At 41.8% G+C, this 16,148-nt stretch overlaps 1 protein-coding gene across 9 annotated transcripts in view; it reads right to left on the reverse strand.

Annotated features, from left to right (window-relative positions):
• The window catches only part of lrp8 (low density lipoprotein receptor-related protein 8, apolipoprotein e receptor), a 205,526-nt gene that overhangs the window by 107,199 nt on the left and 82,179 nt on the right, over positions 1-16,148 (reverse strand). For all 9 annotated transcript variants that reach the window (XR_012593882.1, XM_074634971.1, XM_074634966.1 and 6 more), the window contains exon 3: positions 550-672. Coding sequence is in view for 8 of the 9 variants with exons in the window: in XM_074634971.1 (XP_074491072.1) it covers positions 550-672 (123 nt within the window). In the remaining variant the exon portion in view is untranslated. The remainder of the gene's footprint in view (positions 1-549; positions 673-16,148) is intronic.

Consider the following 16,148-nt stretch of genomic DNA (forward strand, 5'->3'; position numbering starts at 1 on the left):
GTAATTCTCACTTTTCAAAGCATGCTCTAGAAGAAATAATGAAAGGAGCAGACACTCTTCCGCCCTCCATGGCCTTGATCAAACCATATGGATGTCCTGCATCTGACGGAACAGCCAACAACAAAAAAAGCAATTTTCTGAGGCAATGTGCAAGAAAGAGAAGGTTGGCTCAGTGGCTGGAGCGCAGCAAAATGTGACACACTGAGGCCGAGCAACCTTGGGAGAGCTTTATGCCGAAGGAAATGTGTGTGCGCATGTGTGTGTGGAGGTTAACTACTTTAAACACACATTACATGACTGTAAACGGGACAGTTCAATCATGCTGGTGTGTATACGTGTTTTAGAAAATCTGTATTTTCTTTTTAGACTTTCATTTAATTAAAAGCACACATGCAATGAATGAACACACACACACACACACACACACACACACACGTAGCTGGTGACACATTTGAGATGTGTCAAATGTGTGTGTGTCCTGACCTCCCTCACTGTGTGTTCATGGTGACGGCATTGTTTGTCTGCGGTTGTGTTTGCACGGCTACTTACTGCAGATTGCATCAGCCTCGTCTGAACCGTCTGCACACTCCGGTTCTCCGTCACAGCGCCACCTAGACGGGACGCACTGTCCATTCTTACAGGCAAAGTCTGTGGTCGCACATGTCTTCTTTGCTGTGGAGACAAAAAGGGGACATGCCACATTACTCTACGACTCTAAGAAAGGCAAATTAGTAAAGCGACTCTGTACTGGTCATTAATATGAATAGTGAATCAACTCATTCCAAGTTCTTAACACAGTGACTGTCTATTAGATATTGTAACATATATTTAATGGGACAAATTCTCTGGAGCACAGAAAGTGATGAGTGAATCGCTTACACAACCTGGAAACACTGACTAACAAGTGATGGAAATGTATGCACAAGTCGTGTCGAAAGTTTGATAATCCACTTAACAAGGCAACAAGGCTAGGCAATTAAAATATAACTTCCTCCTGAGGACCAACTCCAAACTAATTTTGTGGTTCCAATTTGTCTTTAACTATCAGTGTGTTCATGTGCAACTTGGAGCACAAAGCATGAGGGAACAAGAGGTGTTTTATTAGCCAGCCTTTGTTTTTGAGGTTGAATAAGTGTCTCAAGTCTGTTAAGTCAGGTGAGACTTTGCAAGTTTCTTCGCCACACCAAGACTTTTTCCACTCCACAAAGATCCAGCATGGATGAAAAAGTCTCTTGCTGAATCCAAAACTGATACTCTTCATTTTGGAATATATTGAAATGAGGACCAAACTGATTTGTCACGTAATTTCAGCATTATAGGCAAATAAATTTACCTGTAAAATGTGACTCATTAAGAATTAAAGTTTCATAAAGTTGGTTTGGGAATAGCAACATATTATATTTGATAACCTGGAACAGATTTGAAGTATTATCTGAAGAATATATCCAGTGAAAGAGCTCGCAGGTGGATGCTCCGGTGGAGGAGCAGTGATTTTTCAGTTTGAATGATGGTGCAGTGAATAGAGCGTGTCACATTTCATCAGAGCAGCATCTCCACAAGTAGACCTGCCTGAACCGGCTCAGAGGTTTAACCTTCCCCATGATCCACCTTCAGGGTCCAGCCCAGTCTTTGCAGAACCGGCTCTGTCTCTGTCTAGCGGTTTTCCTGATATCCTATATGGATTCCAAAAGGTTTTGTGCAGTCGCTTTCTTCAAGCAAGGGGAAAATTGAAGCAGTTGAGTCTGTCACGGGCAGAGGCAAAAAAAAAACTGAAAAAAACCCTCTCCTTGACAGCGAGAGCCACTGAACAAGAGAAAGCACTCGCTTGCCGTGTTAGCAATGCCTTGCCTCGCCGTGATGAAATATACTGTACAAAGAAGGGGGGGCTGACAAATGGCAAGAAAGTGTGTGTATGTGTGAAAAAGTGTAACCGTGACTGCTACTGTTCCATTCTCTTTCACCTGAGCCTGGTTTTAAACCGCCTTGCCAACCTTGAGTTTAAACCAGCTGAAAATTAGCTTGGCTATGATTAGTGCCATACGCTTTGCTTTTACAGGGAATTTAGCAGGACAGCTTTAGCGCACTGATTTAAACTGCTGAACGACACAAGGAATCGGTCCAACCGCTGGCACTGTGTATTATATACAGTCCCATTCCACTTAGCAAGGGAGAAGCTAGCCAGCTTATTAGCCTGTTGTTTTATGTGTGTAGCCTCGGATGTCCTACTGTACGGTGCGAGGTAAAAGGCAGTGGTATGACTGATGGCACAAGTGGGAGCCATAATAATGAAGTACATGCTAGCTAGAGGAACTGGCAGCGTCTCAGCTGGGACAAATGCTTCCTATATGTATATCTAAATGTACTTATATGGATGATGGCGGATTTGGAGAAAAGATAGAGACGACTACGAATTCGCCAGCGCAGAGTATTGACTTTAAGTAGAGAGAAATAGAAAAGGGATCTTAAAAAGCACAGTGGTGCAGTGGTTAGCACTGGCGCCTCACAGCTAGAGGGTTGCAGGTTCGAATCCAGCTTGGGACCCTTCTGTGTGGAGTTTGCATGTTCTCCCCGTGTTAGCGTGGGTTTTCTCCGGGTACTCCGGTTTCCTCCCACAGTCCAAAGACATGCAGGTTAGGTTAATTGTGGACTCTAAATTGCCCGTAGGTGTGAATGTGAGTGTGAATGGTTGTCTGTCTCTATGTGTCAGCCCTGTGATGGACTGGCGACCTGTCCAGGGTGTACCCCGCCTTCGCCCAATGTCGGCTGGGATCGGCTCCAGCCCCCCCGCGACCCCTAACGGGATAAGCGGTTGCAGATGAGGATGAGGATGAGGATCTTAAAAAGAGTGGGATGAAATGGAAGAGGCCTAGGATAAATGAAAAGCAGGTCCCGAGGGATCACAGCAGTCAGAGCCAAAGACAAAGGTAAATAGAAAAAGGGGAGAGAACATGGATTAGAGGTACAGAAGGGAAAAACAAGAGAGGAAGAGGCTGTTAAGATGGGGTCTAAGGTAATGGCATCTGTCTTCACAAAAGACTGAATAAATCCATTTCCTTCCTATGTTAGCATAAATCCCATCTCTTCCTGTCCACCCTCCCTCCATCTCTGCCTCCAGCCTGATAACAAAGAAAGCTGTAGCCACACACAGAGCATACATGCTACTGTAGATGACAACAAAGCTGATATCAGACACCCCCCACAAATAACAGTTTTCCTTTGCCTTCATATCATATCTCCCATCACTGGTCATCATAATCCTCCTCCAAAAGCAGCTTGTTTAATTCAGATGGGGATGCAAAATGGTGACAGACCGGTTTACACCATGTCACACTCAGGAGGATTAATTAAAATGCAGAAGCCAGCCAGCGTAAGCCTATCAATTTCCTACAAGCCTTTTCCTTAACTCGCATTTCTCTTATCTTGAGGACAAAAAGGAAAATAATACGATTCACCTTGGCCCCTTCTTATTCTGGGGGCCAAAGGCATCGAGCAGCGCCTTTTCCCTCCTGTGAGCAAATAAAATATGCTTTTAATTAACTTTAGGATGAACGATGTTACTCACACAGTTTATTCAACAGTGGCTCTGGACAAAGATAAAAAAAAACACAACAATGTGAGAACCTCTTCAGCAATAGAGCAACTGCAGGGCAGGTTTTTGTAGAATATATGTTGATAAGTGCACCTTTTTAATCATCTGCTGAAAAGAGACAGAAATAACAGAGCTCATATGTTCAGTATGAAGATTTTACTTGAAAATGACATTTCCACTAGAAGTAAAAAATGGTAGTATTTCAATAAAGCACATGATGGAAAGCGATTAACATCCATCTTAAAAACTGAGAATTACATTTATGAGAGTGCAGTCATTTGGGGTTTTGAATACTGAATGAATAGTGATTTGTTTTATGTGAGGAAATTGTCCTACAGATGAATATACAGCCCAACACTTTGGAGAGGAAGCGTTCATGTAATGAAATAAGCATGCAAATAAAAGTAATTTTTCAGCTGCAACACCAGGAATGATGAACGCTACAGAGACAAAGAGATGAACAACAATATGTGAAAAAGAATATATATATATGACCTTCACAAATTGTGAAAAATGTGGACATTTGTACACTCACGTTAAAGCAAATGTGTAAAAAATCAGCACATACAAAAAAAAAGATTTTCCCATGCCTCTCAAGAGTTGCTGACGCACACACAAACAGCCGCTTGCATTTACATTCTGATGCGCCGCGACCTGTCGTATATATGAGTGTCATCCATATGGAACAGCCTAAACCTGCCTTATGAGGTGTGACAGTGAATGTGCAAATACTAGGTAACCACACACACACATACTGTGCATGCACACACACACAGCCTTACCAACCAAGCACCCCTTCTCTATAGATTTGAAGAGTTATGTTATTTTAGTCCTCTATCCCCAGATGGGAAAAAGTGATTAATATTTATGTGAAATAGCACACAGACCAGAAGAGCTCTATAGCTTCCTCACTAGATTATTTTATCCACATTCTCGAGGCATCACTAATGCTGTACACTTTTAAATTGTACTGTAGATTCTCATATCTTCTCCATATATTGAGGTTAGATGTCAAGAGACCCCTTTGAATATGGCCATGCTAGTTTTTCCTTGCAAAAATTCAGCTAACATGAACATGAACATCAATTCGCTCGGTTTTCTAGTTGCTTTAAGACTGAGCCCGCTACAACCTCTGAAGGACAGAATAGCGTCCAAGATTGTCAAGAGGTTAATAGTTTATATAATAAAAGATCGATACTTGACATCCGTGTATCGATACAAAATTGCCGATCAAAATATTGCGATACTAGGGCTGTCCCGAATACCATTTTTTGGGCTTCGAAGCTTCGGTTGGAAATATTTGAAGGTATTTGAAGCTTTGCGGCTCGGCGCAGCAGGCTGACATGTTCTTCTGTATGTATATGCTGTATTGATTTTTCCCCCACCCCTTTCTTTTCCATCATGCCACTTTGGATTTCTTAGACGTATGTTTCACAGAATACAGTACTGTTCGTTGAGCATCACATGCACAATGACATTTACTTCACTGAGATTTATTCTGTTAATATCCTTGGTATAATATGACTGGAGGATGCTAATTTACTTTCCTGTATTCATTAATTCATCATGGCCAATACAGTCCTGTGATTCTCTACGTACATTTTATACCTTTATAGGGCCATGCAAGGCCAGACCATTAAAATAACGCCCATTATGGAGATGCATGGGGGTGACCATGTGGGCAAGTTCAAAGTGCGACCACTGTCCACCTTTTCTATAGACAGAGTGTGTTAATCTTCCACTGACATTCAACTAATGACACGCTCTGCAGACCCCCATGATCAATGAGTGACTACGCTGACCCACTCATGTTCATATGACCTCCACGCCATCCACTCAACACACACACCCACACACACACGCTGAACACCTCTTAGGATTCTTCGCCACATACTCCTGACGACATGATTCGGGACGCTTTTGTTCGACCTGGGAAGAGGTGAAGGTCAGCGTCTTCTTTGAAATCACTCAATTTACACACCTGGTTACACACAAACATACGCGACAGAGTAAAAGGGAAATGGAAATAAAACATCCAACAGCACAATAATAGCTAAGGGAACACTGTGTCGCCTTTAATTAGGATTTGTTGACTGCAGCCCCGGAAATGTTGGTTTGCTTCAATAACAAAGGTTTGAAACAGACAAGCGGAGCTGTAGTGAGATTATTTACCGACGTTCAGTCAGAGACACTGACACCTTTTAATCTGCTTAAATTCCAAGTGTGAGAGAACAAAAGCTGGCAGTCTTTGCTCACCAGCCTTGGAGTTAGTAAAAGCAGATTGTTTTTGTTAAGATTCAGATACTGTATAAACGGCAATTTTCAAGTTGATTTTAGGACAGTTTGGGTTCTCTGTTTGCTTTTTATTCTGATAGTCTAACAGTAGATTCAGACACAATGTAAAGTCGTCTTGCTGCATTCAAGCAAATTAACTACTGGAGTGATTTTTCAGTCTGTATTTTTTGGCCACCAAAACCAAATGGACGTGTTCCCAGACTAACAGTAGAGACTTTAGCTGTAACACCAGACACCAGCTGTTTGTGTGGAGTGTGCCTCTGCACAGTATTATGTGTGCAATTGACTGGTCATACAGAGAATCATCATCAGTAAACATTTCCACATAACCTACCAGGAAGTTCTGGCAGGTAATGTTATTGTCTCTAAACATGTATGTATAAAGTGAAGTAATACAACTTTGGATAGCCACAAACTATTCAGTCTGGCTGACAACATTTCAACTTGAGCATCTTTGACAAAATACTAGGCCTGTCAATCGATTCAAATATTTAATCGTGATTAATCGCATGATTGTCCGTAGTTATCACAATTGATAGCAAATGAATTATACATTTTTTTATCTGTTCAAAATTGACCTTTTGTCAAGTATTTAATACTCTTATCAACATGTGAGTGGGAAAATGTGCTTGCTTTATGCAAATGTATGTATATAATTACTGGAAATCAATTAACAACTCAAAACAATGACAAATATTGTCCAGAAACCCTCACAGGTACTGCATTTAGCATAAAGAATATGCTCAAATCATAACATGGCAAACTCAAGCCCAACAGGCAACAACAGCTGTCAGTGTGTCAGTGTGCTGACTTGACTATGACTTGCCCCAAGATGCATGTGATTATCATAAAGTGGGCATGTCTATAAAGGGGAGACTCGTGGGTACCCATAGAACCCATTTTCATTCACATATCTTTAGGTCAGAGGTCAAGGGACCCCTTTGAAAATGGCCGTGCCAGTTTTTCCTCGCCAAAATTTAGCGCAAGTTTGTAGCGTTATTTAGGATTCATTAGGTTTTTGTAGTTTCATATGATGCCAGTATCTTCACTATAGCTTCCATACCCGCTACAAACCACTGAAAGATCGAATAGCGGATGCACAAAAATCATCAAAATATCACTTTTCTGTTTGCTCCATATGTCATTTGAACACAAACCCTACCAAATCACCTCTGGCCCTACTTCTACCCAAAATAAACAATACGATTTACCCTGACCAAGGCATGTAAATACAGCAAGCCAGTGAAAATCTGGTTTAAAATAACCCAGTTGGAATTCACCACACTACTAAGGAGAAAACAAGACAAAAGCCAAAACTGACCCAAGTCTGTTCTGTGTCTATGAAATCTGGAGAGAAGCCAGAAAAAATACTGTGGCAACCACGTCGTACTGCTCAGGTATTCCATTACTTAGTTTGTGATCAAAGTGTGTTAGTCGCACGTAACAGAAAAGTCCATTTGAATAACCAAACCAACCAAATTCAGGTGACGGAAATAGACTTTCATCACTGAGTGTTTGAAATGATTTCTGCAGTCACCTCGGTAGAGTAAAGATGAGAAGCCTGGTTAATGCTAAATAAAGATTGACTGTGTGAACTGATGATTAGGAAAAATAACTTGGTTCTGCCTCAGCCTTTTCAGTTGGAGTTCACTTCTTGCTCATTGTATAGACTTGTATTTGTTCCCACATTATTCTGAGAATTACAGGAGAGTCTAAACGTTAAGGACTTCTGGAAACTTTGACTGTATGCTCTGCAAAGCCGGGAGTAGTACACACACATCTTGCTCGAATACACCATACGTCAAAGACAAACAGCAGAGAAAAAGGAAACAGCGTGGTATTTCTCCGGCGGTAAACAAGTCTAAGGAGGACCCAGGAAGGAGCGAGCAAGTACACGGAGCGAAGGGAGAAAAATGAGAGCCAGAAAGAAAAGAGAGCTAGAGAGAATGGAGAGAGTGAGTGTGGGAGAAAGAGGAGAGGAAATAGATGGTCCTCTACATTGTTGTGATCGGCTAAAGAGCTAAAGAACGTATCGTGTCAGTAGAGGGAAGGAGGCCGTTAATCAACGAGCAGAGGTCGGAACCACAACTGTGAGGGAGCGGCGAATACTCCATGAATCGTATATGTGTGTCTGTGTGTGTGTGTGTGTGTGAGCGCGAGAGACAGAGAGAGGGATGGAGTAAAGTAGACAAGTTTAATATTGGTCTTTTGAGGAGATTAAAGGCCTCTCCGGTTCTCAATAATCAGCTGGAGACAGAGAGATATCGTGGAGAAAAGGACCAGAATACAATGAAAGCACAGTGCTGCCAAAACAAAAAAACACTAATTGTAAAGTAACGGACAGCAAGGAGGGATTGGATGTTGCTCATCTGTAATACGTTTGAACTTTCTGACCTTTCGATTTGAGTAACTTGAATACTAACTACAGTAGTCCACTCACAAGGAGGAGAAACAAAGAAATAGTTTAACAATAATCAAAAACACGATCCGCCCATTGACTGATTGAAAATAAAAGGGCAACTCAAATGGCAGCTAAACGTTTATAACTGCCAAATACAAAGTCTCCCAAACTCTTCAAAGCCAAACTATAATGACTGTAAATCTTTGGTGTTTTTGGGAGCATAAAGTGTAGGCGAGAAAATCGAAGAAAGTGCCTTTGCACCTGCATTTGTGTGTGTTTGTGTGTACACAGTTGTGCGATTCAGATGCACACACTACAAAGGCCGGAGATGTGAAGAGAACTCACGGACCATCAATCCAGACAGCTGGCCAGATCAAATGCACTATATATTACGCTCCTCACACCACATCAAATACCACCTACCAGTTCAAAGAACCTTGTTACCATTTCATGATCTCCCTCTCTGGACTCAGGGGAGTCGAGCCTATAGGGCAAGACGCGGTCTCCAGACTTTTCGAGACAAAAACACAAGTGAATCAGTAATGGGACGGCAGGGGGAGGGTTGCATCATGCGGGTGAAGAGGACTCACCTGAAGCTCAATGTGGCAAAGATGAAAGAGATGGAGGCAAACTTTAGAAAACTGAGATCCTTCTAATTCATATTTATATTCATTGGGACCTTCAAAGAGGCTAGAAGTTAGGGAGAAACTTGAGGTGAGAAACTGAGTTAGCTCTACTTTTTGAAGGTACAGTGTGTAGGATTTGGCAGCATCTAGTGGTGTGGTTGGTGTGGGTAACGTGAGCCGCCGAGCGCAAAACCGTGGTAACGCCGTTCCGTGGTAACAGCTCATATTACCGCAGTTTCACAAGCATGTAGGAGAACTGCGGTGGCCTTCAGGTAACGTAGAAACGCTGTCTCTCTAGAGCCAGTGATTGGTTTGTCCGTCCTGGGCTACTGAAGAGGACCCGCTCCCTATGTAGATATGAAGGGCTCATTCCAAACTTACGAAAACACAACAATTCTTAGTTTCAGGTGATTATACACTAATGAAAACATAGTTATGAATATCATATTATATTTCTGCTGACAGATCCCCCAAAATGTTACACACTGGTCCTTTAAGGAAGCTCATATCATATAGATATAGTGTTGGACTGAATGAGAACTTTATAAGGAACATTATACAGTATATACTCTATGCTATACACATCCCATACTGCACCTGTGATGTTTGTTTTATACTGTGTCATACTGGTTTTTACCACACTATTTATTTTATACCTCATGTTACAATATTGAGCCACACTGTAGCTCGTTCACACCGTTCTGATTTGATTCATATTCTTAATATGTACAACATAAAGCCTAGATGTTACAGTATGCATAACTGGATATTATGACGGTTTACCACTTTTTACAGCTGCACTATGCCTCATATTAAATGTTATAAAAATGTTTTATGATACTAGTGTACTTGGCCTTCCTATTCTAAATAGCTACAATAGTACAGAGGAAGATTTGTCCTTTCGTCATCAATCTTATTACTCATTCTCCACTGCTGGAACGACAACATCTCTCTCTGGGACCAATAAAGAAGTCTATCAACGGTGAACTCCTTCACTTTCCAACCACTTAAAGAAATCTCTGGCAAGCAGGTGTCATCCTGCAAAGACATCACGCAGCGGTAATATCCAGAGGATTTCAAAAGGGCCGACTTCTAAGTGGAATAAAATAATATCAAGGCAACTACAGCCGCTTCATGGAAGTAACGCCTGTCGGCTCCTACTCATACACAACTACTTCACAGAGGTTAATCTCTGTTTGTGTGTCTGTGTGTGTGTGAGCGCTCATGAATCTAAGTCTGCAACTGTTTACTCGTTTCAAGAAAACAGATTGCAACACTTTCTCTGTCTTCTAAGCTTTCAGAGAAATGTGAAGAGCCTTTTGTATGACTCACTTTTCTGTGATGGTAGATTAACAAAAGGAGCTGAGGAGAGAGGCTGTTGTGCAGAATAACGCTATACGTTCAAAACAGCATTATTGAATTGCACAAAATAAATACATACAAAGAATCAGCATAGGAAACACACACTTTAAACACCCTGTTTATCCTGCAACCTGCTCTCTCTTTGCTCACATTGGCAAGAATAATTAAAGAGAACTCGCTCTGAGTCAACCATGTTTGCCTGACACCCCACAAATATTAGAGCTCTGAAATGACTGCTTAATTGCTGTTTGTCCTAGTGGACATTTCCTTCTTCTGTTACCTATTTGACATCCAAAGAATCTGGGGAACATCACTGTCAAACCAGCCTGATCATTTCGTCTGAGATGCAGCAGCCCGTTTGCACAAAAAGGCGTATGAATGCCACATAATGCGCAAGGCATTTAGCCTGCAATAAGAATGCCTTTCTTGATTTCTGCATGTCATTTGTATGCCATGCATCCTGTACTGACTGCAATGTAAATAAATGTCACGGTAGGCGTCAGTGACGTAGCATAAAAAGCGAGAAAGACCACTTGTAGGTCTAACAAACCAGACTTTTAACTAGGAGACCCGTGTTTGAAACCGTTGTCGACCGGTGTTTTGTTTTGTAAGTTACGTTTCTGATGTTTGTCACGTGTTTTATTGACGTTTGTCTCGTGTTTTCCGTAGTTGGGTTACGTTGTTTCCGTACGTATTTTACTACGTTTCCGTAGTTATTTTAAGGCCAACAATGACGTTTTCCCTTACCCTAACTAAGTGTTTTTCTTGCCTAAACCTAACTTTGAATGTTTGCATGGCGTACAAATGACACGCAAAAAGCGGAGTACAAATGACACGTGAAAGGCTAAAATACGTAGTGATGACACGTAGAATGTCTGGGTAATGTCCTGGTATTTAATGCCTTCCTGTGAGACTGGGTTGGATGCAGAGATTGTAATGCAAAAAAAAAGTAGTTCAGACCATTACCAATGACATGGCCAGTTATGGTGTTTCCCCATCATTTTGGCTGGCTGAAGGGAAAAAAAATCACTCTGGACATGTTAAACCATTGTCCTCTTGGCTCTGTGTTGTTCCCAGATCACTGGATTTGAACTCCCAGAACGACGGCGTCTGCATCAGCCGCATGCCAAAGCCTAAGACCTCCCAAATCCTGTCACATCCTGGGTCCCTGATCCTCATTCCTCCTTATATGAGCGGAGCATTACAGCTCCGCAAAGCAGCTTAGAAGTGGAAGGGAACAAGCATGACAATAGAAAAGGAAAAGAAGAAGAAGAAGAGAAAGACAAAGATACAGGGCCACGGTGATGATCAAAGACAGAATCAGAAACAAATCAGACATAATGGGAAGACATTGCTTGTCAGGAAAAGAAAAGCCTCCTTCCGTATTCTCCTTTTATGTTACAGCTCTCTATACATATAATCTATCTCTTAATCTCTCTTCTTTCCTTTCTTTCTCTTTTCCAACCTTCCACTTTGCAAAGCTAATTCTTTTGTTTATCAATCAAACGTATGAGCAACAAAGGCAATCACTCCTATCACCGAAACATATTATTAGAGATATCGGTCCGCTGTCATCACACATACTTCAGAAAATGTTATAAAAAAATCTCCTTTCTTCGTTCTTTCTTTCATTTTTTTTTGGACGTCGTATGCCCGGAAGGCACTTAGCTAGCTCTTGAGACACACAAACGTGTGTGTGTTATTTGTTGTTCTGAGGGTGAGTGGATATCTCGTCAGAGAGATCACAGAGCGGTCTCTTTGTACGCCGTGCCGCGTTAGCTTCAGAGACTGCTAATTAAGTAACAGCACAAAAGAGGCCATTGTGGGAGCACATGGCGACGGAGAAACAGGAGCCTGGTTTTGTTTTCACACCATGAAGCCTATCAGTCGTTCAAATGAAGGCGTCAGGCGGCCAAATGCTTTGAGCTGCACTGCGGTGTAGGTAGTCACATCTTATACCGATTCTGTGAATCATATGGAAATCTGAACTTTGCAAAAAAAAAGTGAGGCTGCTCAATAGGGTTTGGAATAGGATGAATTTAAAGTAATAATACGCATTTCCATATAAATAACTGTCGGTTTCTGCTATTCTGCTACAGCTTTTCACTCAATGTACCAAGTTCGGTACATTTGCTGACATTGCATGCAGTGTTCAATAGGACTTTCCCAGAAAAAGAAACTTCCACAAAGTTAGACTTCGTTCACTAATGCTTCATCAACAGAAAATCCATACCGAACTATGTGACAGGACTGAACAAGTTTAATTAAACATCTGTAGGAAAGTACGGAGCAGAACCGCCGCAGGAACAAGCAATTTAGAAAGAGCACTTTGTGCTGTAGGTGTATAATAAAGAAATACAGAACGTTTTTCTATAAGATGTTTAAATATACTGTTGTGTTTTGTTGTATTCAGATCAACAAAGTTGTATCTATTAGTATAACATTGATGCAAAATAATCCTGTGTGGATGCAGTTTGGTTTTTAAAGATTTGTTTCAAGAACTGTAACAACAGTGTAGTTTATTAAAAACAAGAATCATCTCTTTGACTAAGAACAGATAAAAGCAGTTGCAAAAAGTGCATTTAATGTACTAATATGTGTGTGATGGTATTGTTTTCCAAGATGCCTGGTGACTCTATGAGGTCATACCCTTCTGCTTCAGTACCTCTCATTAGAAGTGACATATGCACAGTGAAACCTCACTGCTCCTGTAATGTCTACCACACACACACACACACACACACACCAAATCCCCCTAACAACAGGCCATCTGGGTGACATCCGGCTCTCAGACTTGACCTGCATTGATTTATTAAACACTCAGACACTGATACCAGCCCTGTTACTCATACTTGCACACGCACGTACGCACACACACACACGGACAGACACACACACTTCATCCCCTCCCCCATGTCCCACCCCGACACTCCAATCTCATCAGATGCTCACTTTCCTAGACAGGGTCATCGTTTTAATGATATCAGCTATCAATCCTTTAGCCCGCTCCATATGTAAAACCTATATGGCTCTTTATTCGCTGGGGTGCTGTCAATGCTGTTTGACTGATGTCATCATGGGCGAAGGAAAGTCGTGAAGCGGTGGGACACAACCGCGAGTCTGTCCGTTGTGTTGAATGCATACTGTTAACTCAGAAATATGTGTTGATTGTATTAGTGAGTGGATTCCCGTGCTAAATCGTGTCATAAATAAAGGATTCTGTTACAAAAATATAATACATCAACAATTCCTCTTTGCTTCATTTCATTTATTTTTCTTACTCACAAGAAAATAAGGTATTTGTGTGAAGGTGCTATAATTATATTGGTTACAAAAATCAGAACAAAACCTCAACACAATAAGAGATTCCTTTCCGAAGTACAGAGTGTAAACAAGGTCAGCTTTCAGCCTGCTTCCAGAGGTCAGGAGACTCCTTGCACGGTATGCACACACACACACACACACACACAAATGGATACGAACTCACACACTCACTCAGACACATAACATAAATGTCCCATTGGGGCCATAAAACCTGTGTGATGCACGGGGGGAAGGGATAAACAGTACTATATGAAACCTCAGTTAGTCCGACCTTTTTGTGGCTATCCAGACGTAGAAACACACACACACACCCGTGTGCTCTGTGTGTGCATGCCTATACTGAACATGTTTTTTTGAAAACACACCATGAAGAGAGGTAGATATTGAATCCAGCTTATCAAACCTAAAAATGTGTGCCAACATGCGGATAACAGTCAAAACATCTTAAAATCCATTTATCAGCTCTTCTTTATCAACACATAATTGCTAAACGATTAATAACCTTGATGATTATGACAATTTCATTTTCAATTACAAACCAGTAGCAATCGCACATTCTAAACCCCCGAATTATTATGCTTGTGGCGGCCGCACACAAGTGGCAAAATAGAAATTCATAAACACTGTTCCGTAATTACTCTTCTAGCGAGTGACTGACTGACAAGCGGAAACGCGCGAGTTTTTCAGCAGCCCCCTCAAAAAAGCCTTTCACTGGCAAACAACGTTCCCGCTGGCTGTATGAATCGACGCTCACTGTGAGCCTTGTAATTCTCCTCCCGCGGGCCTGCACTTCCACCATCGCCATTCAAGTCCCACACCGCACACATGCAGCGTGCTGCCGGTCGGTCCACATGACAAATTACTACTGGGCTTACTATCAAAAATCAGCACTCGTCGGAGGGAGTGGTTGGGGGTAGGGGGCGGGGGGACGGATGCGGTAGGGATTCCAACAAAGCCTGCTGAGCATCTGCAGACAAAAGAGAGGGACAAATATACCCCGCTGCTGACAAGCAAAAAGAATTAATTTCAATTACAAATGGATGCCGCTCAGAAGCAACAAAGAGCCCCACAAAGGTCAGCAGGAGTTAGAGCATGTGCGCCTGTCTGCGTGGATTAACCTGTACAGTTTGTGCATTCTTATTTGTTTTTTTGGTTCAAAAGAAGGGACAAGAGAAGGGAGCTCATATTTGCCGCGGTGACAGAGACAAAAACAATCCCGACCTGCTGCTTTGCATCGCTCAGAGCTTCCGGAGGCGATGGCGGAATGTGATTATTTTTTGTGACACACTGACCCCGCCTCCCTCCGTGTTCTGCTGCGCTCTCAGCAAAACAGAACGCTGTAAACAGCCTCCCGTCTTTTGTCTTTCCTGCCACGCTCAGTCGTTCTACGTTCCTTATCCGCTCCTCTTCTCCACCCTTCCCCTGCTCGCTCGCTCCCACCTTCCCTCCCTTCCTCCCGCCTCCTTTTCCCCCTTTGGCAAACAGCCAGTTGTCCCTTCCTTTGTCTGCTTTAAGGGTGATCGCTGATTAGGAAAATAAATAAATAAACACCTACTGGATGAAAGAATCGTGGCCTGAGTTCAGAGGGAATGATAAACTCCCACCAGGAGAAACCTCAATGTGACAGAAAGCACCTAAATTAGAGGCTGTAATAGAATAATGACGGATAAATATTATGTCTGTGTCTATAGACATGTTAAATATGGCAATAGATGATGAGTCTCAGGACAAGAGACGAGGGTTTAGCCTCGTGTGGGGTTGTATTCTGCACATAGATGAAAAACGCCTGTATGAAAAATAGACAATGTTTACAAATTATAAAAATGTATTAATTTCTCTCACAGCACCACTCCAATATGACAATAAACAGAAAACAAATTACTACTTCACCACTTGTGGGCATTGCTAAGAGATAAAAACACGATAAAGAACTGAAGATCACCACTTGTGTTGAGTGCAGTTGAGTTAATTTCTACTTAAAGATCTTTGAACACCGAGTCCGTATTTTTAGTATGCATTTTTTTAATCCGTCATCCGATGAAAAACATTATGCACAGAAACCTTACACACTGAGTCTGATGCATTTTGTTATTCTATATGTTGCAAATATTCGCAATACGAGAAAAAACTGAATTAAACGCAGGGTTGCAATGGATAGCACTAGTCCCAAAAGGGGCTAATGAATGATTGACATTAGCAAGAAGCCATCGTTTAGCTGCCTAGAACACAATCACTATTGTCTAATCTTTCCTACATACTTTGTTTTGTGACCATCCCTGTTTCCAAGCTGTTCTGCAAACGCCAGCCACAGTCTATCTTTAAATTCTACATTTCTGTATTCTTTTATTTCTTTATCGTGAAGTGCTTTGTGCTGTGTGACAGACAGATGTTCATCATATATCAGTTTGGATGATGATGTTTGCACGGACGGTGGCTCTGAGTGGTCAAACAACCCTCTTTTACCTTTTGACGGATGCAAAAAACCCGCAGAAATTGAACCTGTTCCAAAAACTTTAATGTTGGATTTCAGAGTCGGCGTGTGAACGTGATT

This window comes from Sebastes fasciatus, chromosome 5, assembly GCF_043250625.1.
Source record: "Sebastes fasciatus isolate fSebFas1 chromosome 5, fSebFas1.pri, whole genome shotgun sequence".
NCBI lineage: Eukaryota > Metazoa > Chordata > Actinopteri > Perciformes > Sebastidae > Sebastes > Sebastes fasciatus.